The following is a 15,206-nucleotide window of genomic DNA, read 5'->3' as shown; positions in this document are numbered from 1 at the left end:
AAACGAGTAGGCCATCATGCTGAATTCATTTGGTCTTCACAATTTCCTTATGAGATAAGCTTTGATATCCCCATTTCAAGATGAGCAAACTGAGGTTTGGAGTAGCCTCATTCATTCATTCATTCATTCATTCAAGGGACATCTGAATGAGCAACTCCCACATGTCCAACATTCAGACTCTGGGAATACTTGGATAGGGATACAAAGATGATTAAGACAAAAATCCCTGCACTCACAGTCCCGAGTGGAGGACAGACACATGAAGGAAAGTACCAATACAACACAAGGTGGATCATGAATTGTAGCTAACATTTAGTGGACACTTACTACGTGCCAGTCACTGCTTCAACTCTTTTTTTTTTTTTTTTTTGAGACAGAGTCTCATTCTGTTGCCCATGCTAGAGTGCCGTGGCATCAGCCTAGCTCACAGCAATCTCAGACTCCTGGGCTCAAGTGATCCTTCTGCCTCAGCCTCCCGAGTAGCTGGGACTACAGGCATGCGCAACCATGCCCGGCTAATTTTTTTCTGTATATATTTTTAGTTGTCCAGCTAGTTTCTTTCTATTTTCAGTAGAGACCGGGTCGTGCTCTTGCTCAAGCGAGTCTCGAACTCCTGAGCTCAAAGATCCTTCCGCCTCGGCCTCCCAGAGTGGCAGGATTACAGGCGTGAGCCACCGCACCCGTCCTGCTTCAGGTCTTTATGTGTTTTCCTCATTAAATTCTCCTCAAACTCTTACCAGCTAGGTTCCATTATTGCCCACCCTTCTCACAGATTCATGGGCAAGATTGAGGCATGATGATTGCCTAAGGCTTCGTAAGCAGCAAGTGACACAGCCCGGATTAACACCCAGTTGGTATAATGCCAGAAGTCCCACTTAACCATGAAGCTCTACCATCTCTGATTAACAAGTGGCACACAGGACATTGCCAGAGCCCTTAGGAGGGACCCCTAACTCAGCCAGGCGATCACAGTGGTCAGGAGAAATTTCCCGAAGGACCAGGAATTAGGTAGGTAGAGAAAGTCAGTGGGAAGGGCGGGGCCATTGCAGGAGAGGGCAAGGTGTGGAAGCCACCTACTGGAAGTCTACACAGCATCCAGTCCAGGCAAGGGCTGCAGCGTGTGAGGAGGCTGAAGAAGCAGGCAGCCCAGCCTAGAGAGGAGAGTGGTCCATACCCTAGAGGTAGCTGGAGGTTTGAAGGGTTTCAAGCAGAGGAGAGACTTGGCCAGACTTTTTTTAGGAAGATCACGGGGGAGCTGGGTGACGGTGGATGGGCAGGAAAGAGATAACCGCTAAAACAGTGAGGAGGAGAGAAGAGAAATTCAGAAAGTTGAGTTTTCCGGATCATGGTGATTTGGTGGTGGTTAGAGGACAGGAAGCAATGTTGGAGGACACTCAGCTTCGGCTCCTAATCCAGGGGGATGGGAGTGATCTGATGAGGCCAGTTTTGGATGTGAACCCAGGTCTTCTGGCGCCCAGTGGGTGCCCTTTCGCCTCCTGGAGCTGCCAGCTATGATGCCAGAGGATGTGCGCCCAGGGTCACTGGGGAACACAGCTCAGAACCTTCCACCCCGCCCCTCTGGCGGTGGCGGCGACGCGCAGTGCACCGTCTTGGGCGCTAGGGGGAGCTCCCGAACACGCTCGGGTCGCTCTGGCCCAGCCCGTCTCAGTGGCCGCGGAAGGTGACGTGGACACGGAAGTGGTCGTCGTCGCGGCGGCACCGGTGGGAGCGAGGCGCGGGGCTCCGAGTGCGGCCAGCGGGCAGACGGGCGGCGGCGGTCTCGCATCGGCGACGGTGGCGGGCGCAGGCACTGTCGGTTGGGTGGGAGTCCGCTGAACCGAAGAGCGGCTTTTTAGCTCCTTTTCCCTGCCCATCGGAACCCCGGAGCCGGGGCCCGCTCAGCCGGCGTCACCATGACCAAGGCCGGTAGCAAGGGCGGGAACCTCCGCGACAAGCTGGATGGCAACGAACTGGACCTGAGCCTCAGTGACTTGAATGAGGTCCCCGTCAAGGAGCTGGTCAGTACAGTCCCGCCAGGCCCGGGTGCCTACCTGCGCCTGGCCCTGGCCCCTACGTAGGCCACTTTTCCCAAGCATCAGTTTCTTCGTCTTTAAAACGAAGGAGGGTGGGGTGGACCTAAGTTTCCGGGGAGGCTGCGTCCAACCCCAGGATTCTTCCCGGGATGTACACGTGTCACTTTGGCGCAGTTCCAGAAGACAGGGAAGATCTGCTTGTCCGGCCCTGGCCTGTTTACAGGCCAAAAAACGAATCTGCCTCCGTTTTGGGGGCTTTCACAGCCCCCTGCTCCGTGCCTAACCCAGAGTAGGAGCCCAGGGAGCGGTTGCTGAATGTATAGGAGAATGAATGACTCGGTCCGGGAGTAGGCCTCCTGGTAGACCTGGGTGTGGCCCAGAATCGGGCTTTTCTAGGAAGCTGGCAGTCTCAGCTGGCAGCCCCAGCCCTGAGGCGGCCTTCCTTGGAGAGGCTAAAGTCTCCTGGCTTGGATGGCAAGGTCTGGTCCCAATTCCACGGAAACTGGCAGGAATCCCGCGGTGCTACTGATGCCCCCCCCATCCCAGTTAAACTGAGGCATGAGGCCCCAGGGAAATTACATGCCTAGTTTCTTGTCAACGTGGAGCTAGATCCCACAATCCTGCTTTTCCTACCATGTTCCCCAACTCACACACTATCCTTACTTTGGTTGATGCACACTTTGCTTATTGCCTTTGACAAATTACATTTGGTCTAGTCTTCCTGCACTGTGGATGTGTAGTAGGGTGGTTAGAATGGGGTTACGAGCTCCTCCCAGCTCTATTGCTTAATAGCTGAGTGCCCTTGGCAAGCTAGTTATCCTTTATTCTTAGATTTCCTAATTTATAAAACAGTCATAATAGTTTCCATATCTTAACACTTACTTGTGAGATTAAATAAAATTGTAACATAAAATGCTCGGAAGATAGCAAATGCTGATACATGTCGCTATTATCATGATGTTCTTTCCACTGCTGTATCCAAAACTTTTTTTAGGTGGTCAAAGTTCACTCTTAAGACTTTCTGACAAAGTGCCGATTGGCGTAGGATCCTTTCCTGAATGTTTGCCTCCTTTCCCAGCCCAGGAAGATGGCCAGCCCTGTTTCAGCCTGGCCCTAGGACTGGTGTCTGAAACCATTTACTCCAGGCATCTATCTGGTCAACACAGCATTGCCCCTAGGGAGAAAGAAGGGTCAGTTTTGCTGAGCCTCTCCAGGCCTGGACACCGTTAGAAAATAGACTTGGGCTGTGAGGGCCTCGTTTTCACTCTGGCAGTCACTCAATAATTCATTCATGATTCAGCCAACATGTATGCATATTGAGTGCCTGCTCTGAGAAAGGCCCTAAACTGGGGAATATGAAAATTGCAAAACTTTATTAAGACACAGTCCCCGCCCTGAATCTAATGGGGGTTGGGGGGAGAGTGGTGCTAGATAATATTTTGAAAGTGCTAGGAAAGAATTTCTAAAAATCTAAGTTTTCCTTTCTTGGATGCTTCACGGCCAGTCCCCTTGCATTCTTCCCTAGATCATGGTTGACTGAGTCACTTGTCCTCTCTTATCCTCAGGAACATTATACTCTGGTGCCATTTTTTACAGGCCTTTCCTAATCGTGGGAACTTTCTCTGGAAAATGCTTCATTAGCAGATGTCACTGAATTGTGCCAGGTTTAGTTTGACATGTTTTTCTCATCCCCTTTCCTAGGCTGCCCTTCCAAAGGCCACCATACTGGATCTGTCTTGCAATAAACTGAGTACTCTACCGGTAAGATTGGCAAGCAGCCATGACTCCTTCTGGAGCCCTGGATGCATCTCCTTCCTGTTTCAGGGGTGGGTGGGGGGTGGGTGGATGTCAAAGCATAATTTCAGGATAGGCCTACAGCAGGCTACAGCTAAATCTGAGTGTGTTGGGGGGGCGGGGTGGAGTGGGGTGGTTAGTCTCAGAGGGAAGGGACTCGAGCTAGAGGCCTCATTCTTTAGAGCAGTGGGAAAGTCAGGCCACAGAAAACTAAAATCAACAGGATGTTGGCTGAGTCAGTTACTAGGCTCATCTTTTTTCTGCCTTATTTTATTCCTCTGGAAAATAGTTTATCTCCCTATCGCATAGAGGAAGCTACAGACCATTTGATAAATTGCTTTGCATTTGAGGGAGAAAGCTGTGAACAGCTTCCTTGGGCATCTTTTGATGGGGAACAAGAAAGAATGTTATTTTAACGGGACTACCTTATCATCCTTCCAGACAAGGACTCGAATTACTAGAGATTTGCTTCTTTTGTTCAGCACATCCGATCTGTGGTCAGATCTTCTGGATTTTCTTGCACGTCTCTCCTAGTTCTCCTTTCGCACTGTATAGGCACTGGATTCATTCAGCCTCCCTGAGTAATGGCTGGTCTCTCCTCCATGGCCGTGCTTCTGCATGGTCAGGCTGAAGTTTGCTGTCATTGTTGCCTCTTCCACCCATCACTCTGGCCATGCCACTCCTTGCTGTACTCTATGGTAGAGGATTGGCTAAGAAGTGGGATTGAGCTCTGGCTCAGGGATCGAGTCCAGAAGTTGGCAGTTTCTTCATTGGATTATTGGTCCATTCCCCTTTCAGTATTCTCCTGGGAATACTATAGCATCTTCCCACAGCTCATCAAAAACCATTTCTAACATTCAAAAAGTATCTGACGTCCCACTTCTTCCAGGAAGTATTTTGTGTCTAATTAAACATAGGTAGCAATTCCTTGCAGCTGCACACCTGCTGTACACTTTGCTAGGAAGTCATTCAGCACACTCCAAGTGCACTTTTCAATCTGAGTTGGTTCTGCTGTGTGTACTGACAACTTTCATTTCACTCCGCAGTGCAGATCCACCAGCATTTACAAGTCCCCAGAGAGTATGAATAGTGCCTCATTAGCTGAGTTAGTGCCATCACTTTCAGATGGGCACTTAGCAAAGCTTTAATGTCAGGGGGATGCTTTGGCCTGTGCTGAAGAAGAGTCAGAATATGAGTAGGATGGGCCCAGCCCTCTCAGTTTTCCCAAGAACACTCACGGAGCACCTATGCTAAGTACTGTGTTAGATGCTGCAAATAACAAAAAAGAATAAGACTGAGTACTCAAAGAGTGCCTGATCTTTTTAGGAAAATAGATAGACACACTGTTTTGACAGATCCTATGGAAGGTGAGCATAGGGTGCCATGAGAGGACAGAATGGGTCCCTAACCACTCCAGGAACAGTGTGGAGGACAGGCTGGAGGGAGCGCTGAGGACGAAGGAATACTACGTATTTTGTGCCTACTCTGTGCTAAGCCCTTGTGTGTGCACATCTCGGTAATAAGCACCAGGAGTGGCAGGTGTTCTCTCCATTCTCATGTGAAGAGCTGGTAAAGGAAAAGTCAGGATTTATGTAGAGGAACCTCTGGACTTGGGGGCTTCCAAACTGTTACACCAAAATGTGAGAGCCCAAGGCTTAAGTGTTCTCTCTTTGGGTCCTAGTCGGATTTCTGTGGCCTCACACACCTGGTGAAGCTAGACCTGAGTAAGAACAAGCTGCAGCAGCTGCCAGCAGACTTTGGCCGTCTGGTCAACCTCCAGCATCTGGATCTCCTCAACAACAGGCTGGTCACCCTACCGGTCAGCTTTGCTCAGCTCAAGGTAACAATTCATAAACCAGTGTTTCATGGCCAGGTGTGGCAAAGGGCTTGGGGACCGATGGAGCATGGCCATGAGAAAGGCTGACAGGAATATCCCCTGGTTGGTCCTGCCTCAGATGGCTTTCCCTGTAGGTGGAACACAGAGGAGCTTTTTTCTTGCTCGTTTTGTTCCACCTTGAGGGACTGTATATGTGAGCTCGGGCTTAGCCAGCCTCTTTGCCCATCTCTTTAGAACCTGAAGTGGCTAGACCTGAAGGATAACCCCCTGGATCCTGTCCTGGCCAAGGTGGCAGGCGACTGCTTGGATGAGAAGCAGTGTAAGCAGTGTGCAAACAAGGTAAGCACCACACTCCCGGTGTCTCCTCACACTCCTCCAGGACTTGCCTTTCCTTGTTTTTGCCTCCCAGGGCACCTGTAGCTGTGTGTTCATTAAAGCACTAAGGTCTCGGTGAGATATATCCACTGTGAGCCTGTCAAGCAGAGACCTTTGTTTGTACACTTACTTTGCAAGTAGCAGAACAAGACTGTCTTCTGCTCTACTGCAGTACTTCCTTTTTTAGGAAACCAGGAGCAAAAAAAGCCAGACGCAGTGGTACATGCCTGTAGTCCCAGCTACTACTTGGGAGGCTGAGGTAGGAGGATCACTTGAGCTCAAGTGTGTAAGGCCAGCCTTGACAATACAGGGAGACCCCTGTCTCTTAAAAAAAAAAAAAAAAGAAAAAGAAAGAAACCGAGACCGTGCATGATCCAACATTGCACTGTGTTGATTCTTTGTTTGTTTTTTTTTTTTTTTTTTGAGACAGAGTCTCGCTCTTTTGCCCGGGCTAGAGTGTCATGGCATCAGCCTAGCTCACAGCCACCTCAAACTCCTGGGCTCAAGCGATCCTCCTGCCTCAGCCTGCCAAGTAGCTGGGACTACAGGCATGCGCCACCATGCCCGGCTAATTTTTCCTACATATTTTTAGTTGTTCAGCTAATGTATTTCTATTTTTAGTAGAGATGGGGGTCTCACTCTTGCTCAGGCTGGTCTCAAACTCCTGAGCTCAAAAGATCCTCCTACCTCGGCCTCCCAGTGTGCTAGGATTACAGGTGTGAGCCTCCGTACCCGGCTGACAGTTGTTTTAATGGCACAAGAGTGTTAGGGGCTGTGGCCTTTCTTGAGGCAGTTAATGTAAGAATTTTGATAATAATGGAGTTAATATATATAAGTTTTCAACAGACACATCCTGGGCAGACCTGGCATTTGATTATAATTGAGTCATCTGACGTTGGCGTGAGGAACGAAAGGCAGCATACAAGGCCGACATTGCCAGTGGCCAGTAACCTTGAAGATACCTTACCCTGCTCATTAAGATTAGCACTGTACCGATCTCTCAGTGACACCAACTATAGTCATTTTTCCTTCTAGCTTTGGAACAGATTGCTGCTGCTTCAGCTGAGCACCAGATGACTTAACTTGGCTATGTTTAGGGGGCATGTTGAACAAAAAAGACTTAACTTTAAATAATAGAATTAATGTAAGTTTAATGTGTGTATGAACAGTCTCCACTGTGAATCTCAAAAGTAATAGCCTTTTTTTCTTATCATGAGCTCAGAGCTTCTCATATAATCTCATCATCTGTATCACCCATTGTTACAAGAAATCAAGTACAAAGTTAATACAACCAAGTAGCTAATAAGACAACAGGTTTCCATTAGATGAGAATAGTACAAGTGATCAGTGAAATCCTGTTTGGGGCAGGGTGCAGTGGCTCATGCCTGTGATCTTAGCACCCTGGGAGGCTGAGGTGGGAATATAGCTTGAGGCCAGGAGTTAGGGACCAGCCTGAGCAAGAGTGAGACCCTGTCTCTACAAAAAATTGAAAAATTAGCTGGGCATGGTGGCAGGTGTCCGTAGTCCTAGCTACTCAGGAGGCTGAGGCAGGACGATCACTTGAGCCCAGGAGTTCCAGGCTACAGTGAGCTGTGATGAGGCCACTGTACTCTAGCCAACAAAAAAACAACAAAAAAACCTTGGTGCTTCTGGAATGATGTCTTTTCTGAAGACTAACAGTAGCTACCACTGATTACGCTTCCTTTGTCCTAGCTGTTTCACGTCTGTCATGTCATCATCCTCAGAACCCTGAGAAGTAGGTATTTCATTTCTCTGATACAAGAACCCCTCAGCATGTACACACCTTTCATTAATCCATTTATTTATTTAGTAGATAATATGTGGAACCATATGAAATTGATGATATCCCACCGTTTTCGACAAACGAAAATAATTTTTGAGTGCAAAGGCCTTTTGTATTTGCATATACCTTCCATACAGAGCTCCAGGCGGCATAGTGTGGATGTGGTCACTAAAGCCATGGTCTGTGGCACTGCTGCCTCAGAGCTACAGCACACCTTTGGGCTTTGTAGGGAAGGGGCTTGGGCCAGTCAGAATGAGGTCACTTGTCTCCTGGAATTAGTTTAGGCCGTGCCAGCTCTGACCTGGTGTGTGGGTTATGGGTTAGTCATCAGCTTAGTACAGATTAAAGCACCTTTTAAAACTAATTTGTTCAACAGTACTGATCAAGTGCTTACTGTGTGCTGTGAACTAGGGTAGGTAGATAAAATCTACCCTCCAGGAGCTCACAGTCTAGAGTAGGAGAGTCTCTCCCATTTCTGAACTGCCTGTGTTTTCAGATAATGACTCCTGATGGTAGCACTTGTAGCCAAGGTAAAAAGGGATGTCTCTTAGCCAGCCGTATACTCCTAAAACCAACTAAATGGTTAATGCTTGTTTAATATTCAGAGTTCAGAGTGAGACAGGGACTTTGAGCTTGGGCTGCCTTTCACCGTCATACTTAACCTTCCTCCAGATCCTGCAACCCCTTGTTGAGTAGCCATTTTTGTTAGCTTGACTCCATAGGGAGAAGTACCAGCAGGTTCACACCTTGGGTTACTCGGGACAGGGTTCCTGGTGGCTTCAGACCAGGCTCTTGAAGGGAGATCCTTTTGCAGGCCTCTTATGATGGCTGTTTGTGGTCTGAGGTTTCCAAGAAATAAAAAGAATTGTGTTTGAATACACATGTCTGTCCTGCAGGTGGTTTAGTTTTTAGTGCAGTAGTGAAACAAGACCCTTTTGCTATCTTAGACTAGTTCAGATTTTCTTCTTTTTTCTTACTTGTGGTAAAGAAAATAAGCAGCAGTATTTCTTGAGCGCATATAATGCCTGGGATTCTGCTAGGCACCCAGTACGAGTTATCTTATTTAATCTTCACAGCAGGCCAGAGAAGGGTATCTTATATCCATTTTCTGGATGAGAAAATTGGCTCAGAAAGGTTAAGTCACTCGCCAAGGTCACATAGTAAGTGGTAGTCAGGATTGCAGTGGGCTCCAAGCTTATACTCTGTCCCCTTCATCCAAGGAAGACCAGCTTCAGAAAAATACAGAAAAGATTGTTTGTGTCCTCCCACAACCGTGTCCATAGTGAGAATCTTTGCAGCATTAGTCAGAGGTTATCCATGAGTGAGCTGATGAGGATTAGGGAGCTCAGGGTGCCAAATAGAAGGGTGTCATGATTGGGCCTTTCCCTTAGATCTCTCCTACTCTGTGCATTTGGTGGGAGTGAGTACAAGCTCTGCTCTAGGAACCTGCACCCAGGTCTTAGCTGTGCTACTTTCTAGCCATGCGCAGTGGACAAATCACCCCATCCATCTTGGTTTTCTTCCTTTCAAAATGAGAATCCAGTCATTCATCATACATGTATTGAATGCCTACGATTAGCTGAGATCTGGGCTAGCCACGCCCACCTGGGGTACCTACAGATAGGACAACAGTTCATCCCTTAAGGAGCTTGCAGTCTAATGCTTGAGACACATGGGGAGCAAGTTAATTGCAGTATCCCGTATGAATTCCATAGGGGTGGGGTGGGGGGACCTAAAGTAGCCAAAGGAGGGGAGGTCAGGAAGTGTGTTGGAGGAAATGCCAATCCCAAGTTGTTGCTGGGAGGATTCTATGAAATCAAGCATGTGAGAATGATTGTAAATGGAAGAACTTTTTACAGATTCAAGTTGGCATCACATGTCACAAATTTTTTTTCTGACAACTTTAATGAACTGGGCTCATGTGATTCTTCTCCAGTTAAGGCTGGCACAGTAACTTATGATACAAAGAGAGGATCAACTCTATTAGTTCTGCATTGCCGCCAGGGGCCCGTGGTAATCTAGGATCCTGAAAATAGTCTCTTTTTTGAGACTGCTGAGCAGATGTGAGCTGCGAAGATGACTACTTTGAGTAGTTCAGAGCCCTCCTCTCCCTTTGCAGGTGTTACAGCACATGAAGGCCGTGCAGGCGGATCAGGAGCGAGAGAGGCAGCGGCGGCTGGAAGTGGAACGAGGTGGGTGGCCATCCCTCTTCCGGTTGTCTTCCAGGTCCTTATCCCACCCAGCAGATTCTCGGGCTTCGGGAGCTGGGATCCAGTGAAGAGTCATGAAAAGCAGTTGGGGGGAGAGGGGGACAGCGTGGTGGTAGATGGCATCCTCTTTATCCGACGAATCTCTCTCCAGTCCTGCCTTCCCTGCTGAGCTCCAGCGTCACGGTCAGCTGCATGTGTTTGTCTCTGCTTGGAGGGCTAATAAGCATCTCACATTGAATGTGGCTAAAACAGACTCCTGATCCCCTTCAGTCCATCCCAAGCCTGAAATAGGAAGTCATTTCAAGCCTGAAATAGGAAAGATGACCATGATTCCTTTCTTTTGTAATTCCCACATCTAATCTGTCAGCAAGTCTTGTATGGGACCATTTCTGCACCTCCAGTGCCACGTCGGTAACCAGCCTGTCCCGCTGAGGACTACCAGAGTGCCTCCTGACATGTCTCCACGATTGCACCATCGCCATAAACCCATTCTCTACACAGCAGCCTGGAGATCTCTGTAAAACATAAATCAGTTATACTTATTGCTTAAAACCCTCTATTGGTGTCCCATTTAACTTAGCATGAAATCCAAGCTCAGTGACATGGCCAACAAGACCCACCTTGGCCCAAGCCTCACCTACTCTCCGGCCTTGCTTCACACACAAGGGAGAACATGCCATTAACTTCAGCCCCATGAGCCTCTGCTGCTGCTTGAACACACCAATGCTAATCTCACTTCAGGGGTTCTGCCTGGTTTCCTCTTCCTCCAGTCTCTACATGTCTGGCTTCCTATAATCCCTCTTGTCTCTGCTAAAATGTTGCCTTGGGTTAACCTTAACCCTTACAGAACCACCCAGACTAGAATGGCCATCCTACCTGTCACTCTCCATCATACCCTCTGCTGTTTTCTTTATAGCACAGATCACTGTCGTCTTTATTTTGTGTTCATTTGTTTATTGTCTGTCTCCCTCACTAGTAAATAACGTAGGCACTAGAATCTGACCTGTCTTCTCCACTGCTGCATCTTGAGCACTTAGAACAACTCCTGGCCTGGCACGGTGGCTCACACCTACAATCCCAGCACTTTCGTAGGCCGAGGTGGGAAGATCTTGTGAAACCAGGAGTTTGAGACCAGGCTGGGCAATGTGATGAGACCGTGTCTGTACAAGAGAAAAAAAGAGCAACTCCTAGCACGTAGTAGGGGCTCTGTTGACTGGCTGGCTGATTTCTGAGCCCCCTTAGTGGAGGACTGCTATGGTTGGAGAAGGGATAGATGTGTACAGTACTGATTACAGGCAATCCCTGGGATCAAGATGCCGAGTTACAGCTGTCTTTTATTGTGCATGGCCACGGTGGCAAGACATGCCCATATTTACTCTGACCCCTGCTGCTTTCACTTCTTGACAGCACATGTTCCCTAGAGGCTGGGTGTAGTGTGTTCTTGGCATTCTCAGTGCCCAGCTGGAACTTGGAGCTTGTTTATACGTAGAGAAGCAGTGGAAAGCTACAGTACTTACAGTACTACTATTCAGCTATATTATGGCTCACATAGGCTTTTAAGCCCTAAAAGGACATTTAACTGCCATTTGTGGCATTCTGGCTTTGGAAAAATGTATTTCAGATTTCCAAATAACTAATTTGGAAGTCCATTTTTAGAACCCAATAATTTGGAAGTTGTAATTTGGAAGTTTGTAAACATACTTGGGCTGTTAAGTAAATCTGAATGTGTTCTTGAGTTCAAGTCTCAGATTCCTGAGTTCAAGTCTAGAGATTACTCTGATGGACTATTAGTCTCATGTTTTTAGAACAACATTGCCATTGTCTCTAACCCTAAACTTGAGTGCTCATTCACTCTTCTCACTTGGCCTTCCTTAAGCCATATTCATTTCTGAAGCTTGGGAAGATAGGAATCCCATAGACTCAGCACTGCCATGGTTTCTTCTCTTCACAGCTGAGTTCTAGAAGGCCGTCACTTGCTGTGCCTTCTGAATTCGTACCTAATTCTAGAGGAACACCATATATCACTCATGCCTTTCGTAGGTTCTCCCTTGTTATTGTACCCTAATCTCTGCTGCCTGGGGCCAGGAACCCCTCAGTAAGAATACACTCAGCAAACCTTGAGAGCAGCTTATTATATTTTAGGGAGGGCTACTTCCTGGAAAGCAGAAAGGTGGCTATTTCCTTTGACTATTTCTTATGTGACCCATGGCACAAGGGAAAAGGCATCTGAACCCATACTTTTAATCACTTGGGAAAGCAAACTGCTGGAGGGTTTGAGGGAGAGAAGTCACGTTTTGGCATATTTTGTTGTAGAGGCAGAAAAGAAGCGTGAGGCCAAGCAGCGAGCTAAGGAAGCTCAGGAACGGGAACTGAGGAAGCGGGAGAAGGCAGAAGAGAAGGAGCGTCGGAGAAAGGAGTATGATGCCCTCAAAGCAGCCAAGCGGGAGCAGGAGAAGAAACCTAAGAAGGAAACAAATCAGGCCCCGAGTAAGTTTTCTTTCTTTGTAAGTTTCCAGCAGGGGTGCAGTGGAGAGACCCACTTGTTTTCAGGCCTAAAGGAGTGAGGAGCGAGCCTGCAAACCTTAGTCAGATAAAGCCTGGGAGTAGCATGGGAAAGTGTGAAGGAAACGAGGCCCTGAGGGTTTGGTTACAGGGAATGGGGGCTCTCCTGGGGAGGTAGTGCCCAGCTGGCTTGTTTCTCCAATGCCCACATATTTCTGTGCAGGTCAAGCGTGTCTTGGAGCATTCCCAGAACAGGGAGTCTCAACCGGGGTGAGGTTCTAAAGTCACTAAGATAGGTGAAGATCACACACGGTCAAGTTACTTCTAAAAGTCCCTCATAGAACAGTGCATTGGCATGTGCCTGTAGTTCCAGCTACTTGGGAGGCTGAGGCGGGAGGATGGCTTGAACCCAGGAGTTCGAGACCAGCCTGGGCAATGTAGTGAGACCCTGTCTCTTAAAAAAAAAAAAGTCCCTCATATCATTTCTGAAGTATACTGGGTATGTTTTGAGTATATGGTATAGTCTCTCTGTAAAACCAGTAATGCCTGTGTTTTTTCCCCCAAGTCAAAACAGGTCACTCCCTCTGCTTGAACACCAGAGGAATCATTTGGCCTGCATTCAGGGAGCCACAATGTATAGAAAAACCCATTTTTGTGTTTTGCTTGAATGTGTCCAGTTGAATTTATGTAGTGATGCGGCTAAATACTAGGGAGGGTTGTATACCCTCTGGGTCAGAAGGGACCCCCTGAGGGAGAATCATGTGAGGGTTAGGAGCTCTGTATAGATGGTGGAACCTGTGTCCCTGTCCCCGCTCACCCTTGCCTTGAGCAAGTTGCTTGATCTCACTTTTTTATTTCCTTGTTGAAAATGAGGATCATACTTACAGGGTAGTGATAGGGTTAAATGAGCAAACAGGATCATGCAGTTCCTGGCATCGTGGATGCTCAGTCAAGTTTTTAAAAATTTTGCCTAAAAATCTCAAAACCAATTTTTTTCTAATTAAAAATGTAATATGTGTTCATTGCATAGAATTTAGAAAAGATATATCATAAAATGGCAATCGCCTGTAATCCCCATTCCTAGCAATAATCACTGTTTACAGTATGTTGTATTACCGTCCAGGGTTTCTTTTTATATACGTATTACATAATAGTGGCATTAATGATAAATCTCCGTTTCCCCAGTGCAGCACTCTATCCCTGCTTGATGCCTCCTGATAAGCCCCTCCCCACACAGTCCCAAGAGGCCTGAGTCATCACCATGTTACCAAGGAGAACTTAGGATGCTGGGGACTGTGAGCTACCTGAGACTTGCAGAATGAGTCCCAGTTTCGAATGTACTCCCTTGAGATTCAAGGGAAAAGGTGTTTCTGTTCCAGTCTCTGGATAGCAAAGGTTTTAAGGACTCAGATATTCTTAAAACATTTTTCTCTTCAAGATCTGGGGAGTCTTGGCTTGAGGAGGGGATGTAAGTGGATGTACATGGAGGGCACGAGTGTAGATTGGTAGAGTGGATCTCCTCAAACTAACCCAATTTGTTTTGTCTACTGTGAATCTTGTCCCTCCAGAATCTAAGTCTGGCTCCCGCCCCCGCAAGCCACCACCCCGGAAACACGCTCGATCCTGGGCTGTGCTGAAGCTGCTGCTGCCGCTGTTGCTGTTATGTGTGGCAGGTGGGCTGGTTGCTTGTCGGGTGACGGAGCTGCAGCAGCAGCCCCTCTGCACCAGCGTGAACACCATCTATGACAACGCCGTCCAGGGTCTGCGCCGCCATGAGATCTTCCAGTGGGTCCTCCAGACCGACTCTCAGCAGTGAGCTCCTCCTCAGTACCTGCTGCCTCCCAGCCTTGGAGCTTGGATTCCTATGGAATTGGGTTCTGCTGGACACACCTCTTTTTAGCATCAGACCTACCTGCCATCATCAAATGGCTGCTGATTGGTACTTGAGACCTCCTCTTCGTAGGACTTCTTTGTTCCTTAGTCAGGGTTCCCTGGTGGAATGAGGAGAAATGGGAGGTGGGGGGGAACAGTTACCTGCATGCCTAAAGGAATAGGCTTGGGGATGGGGAGAGAGAAAACATAGCCTTTTCTAGTTGTTATAAAAGCTGTGTAAAGGCAAGGCTCGTTTCTACTAAATGGTCAGCTGTCACTACATTTATACTTTTGTATGTCACAAACCCTTTCTTTCATTCCTCCCTGAGTAACCAGGGCAGATCAGGAGGAAGTGTTACTGGGGACTGGGGGAACACCACACTCAGCAAATCCAGCCTAAATTGGGGAGAGGGTGTACCTATTTTCTGAAGGACTTCAGAAACTTAAGCATTTTAGGGACCATAGAAATTCTCTGGCTGTGAAAGGGACTTCACGACCATCCAGTCCAATATAACATCTGCAGACAGAAAAAGGTAGGCCTTCCATGACTTGCCTACAGTCTCCCAGCTAGTTTCGGGCAGAACTAGATCCCGCTCTGGTATTCTTTCTTTCCTTTACATCATTATGCCACCTTTATAATGTCCTGAGAGAACAGAACACACACCAGAATTGAATATGTCTCAGCCAAAGTATAGAATCTTTCATGGTAGACAGACTCAAGACTCACAAGTAGAAATCTGTGCCGACAGGGTAAGGCAGCTGCTATGGAGTCCTGCCTC

The 15,206-nt window shown here is 47.7% G+C and overlaps 1 protein-coding gene across 1 annotated transcript; it reads left to right on the top strand.

The window, feature by feature from the left end:
• The first annotated feature begins 1,663 nt into the window (after window positions 1-1,663).
• LRRC59 (leucine rich repeat containing 59) lies at window positions 1,664-14,713 on the top strand. The gene is made up of 7 exons (XM_012662371.1): window positions 1,664-2,018; window positions 3,735-3,794; window positions 5,509-5,667; window positions 5,899-6,003; window positions 9,963-10,035; window positions 12,367-12,540; window positions 14,124-14,713. Exons 1-7 carry the CDS (start codon window positions 1,914-1,916, stop codon window positions 14,369-14,371), a joined length of 924 nt encoding a protein of 307 aa, XP_012517825.1. The 5' UTR covers window positions 1,664-1,913; the 3' UTR covers window positions 14,372-14,713.
• The last annotated feature ends 493 nt before the right edge of the window (window positions 14,714-15,206 follow it).

Source organism: Propithecus coquereli, unplaced genomic scaffold, assembly GCF_000956105.1.
Source record: "Propithecus coquereli isolate 6110/MARCELLA unplaced genomic scaffold, Pcoq_1.0 Scaffold119, whole genome shotgun sequence".
In the NCBI taxonomy this organism is placed as follows: Eukaryota; Metazoa; Chordata; class Mammalia; order Primates; family Indriidae; genus Propithecus; species Propithecus coquereli.
The sequence above is the reverse complement of the archived record's forward strand: the minus strand, read 5'-3'. Positions and strand labels throughout refer to the sequence as shown.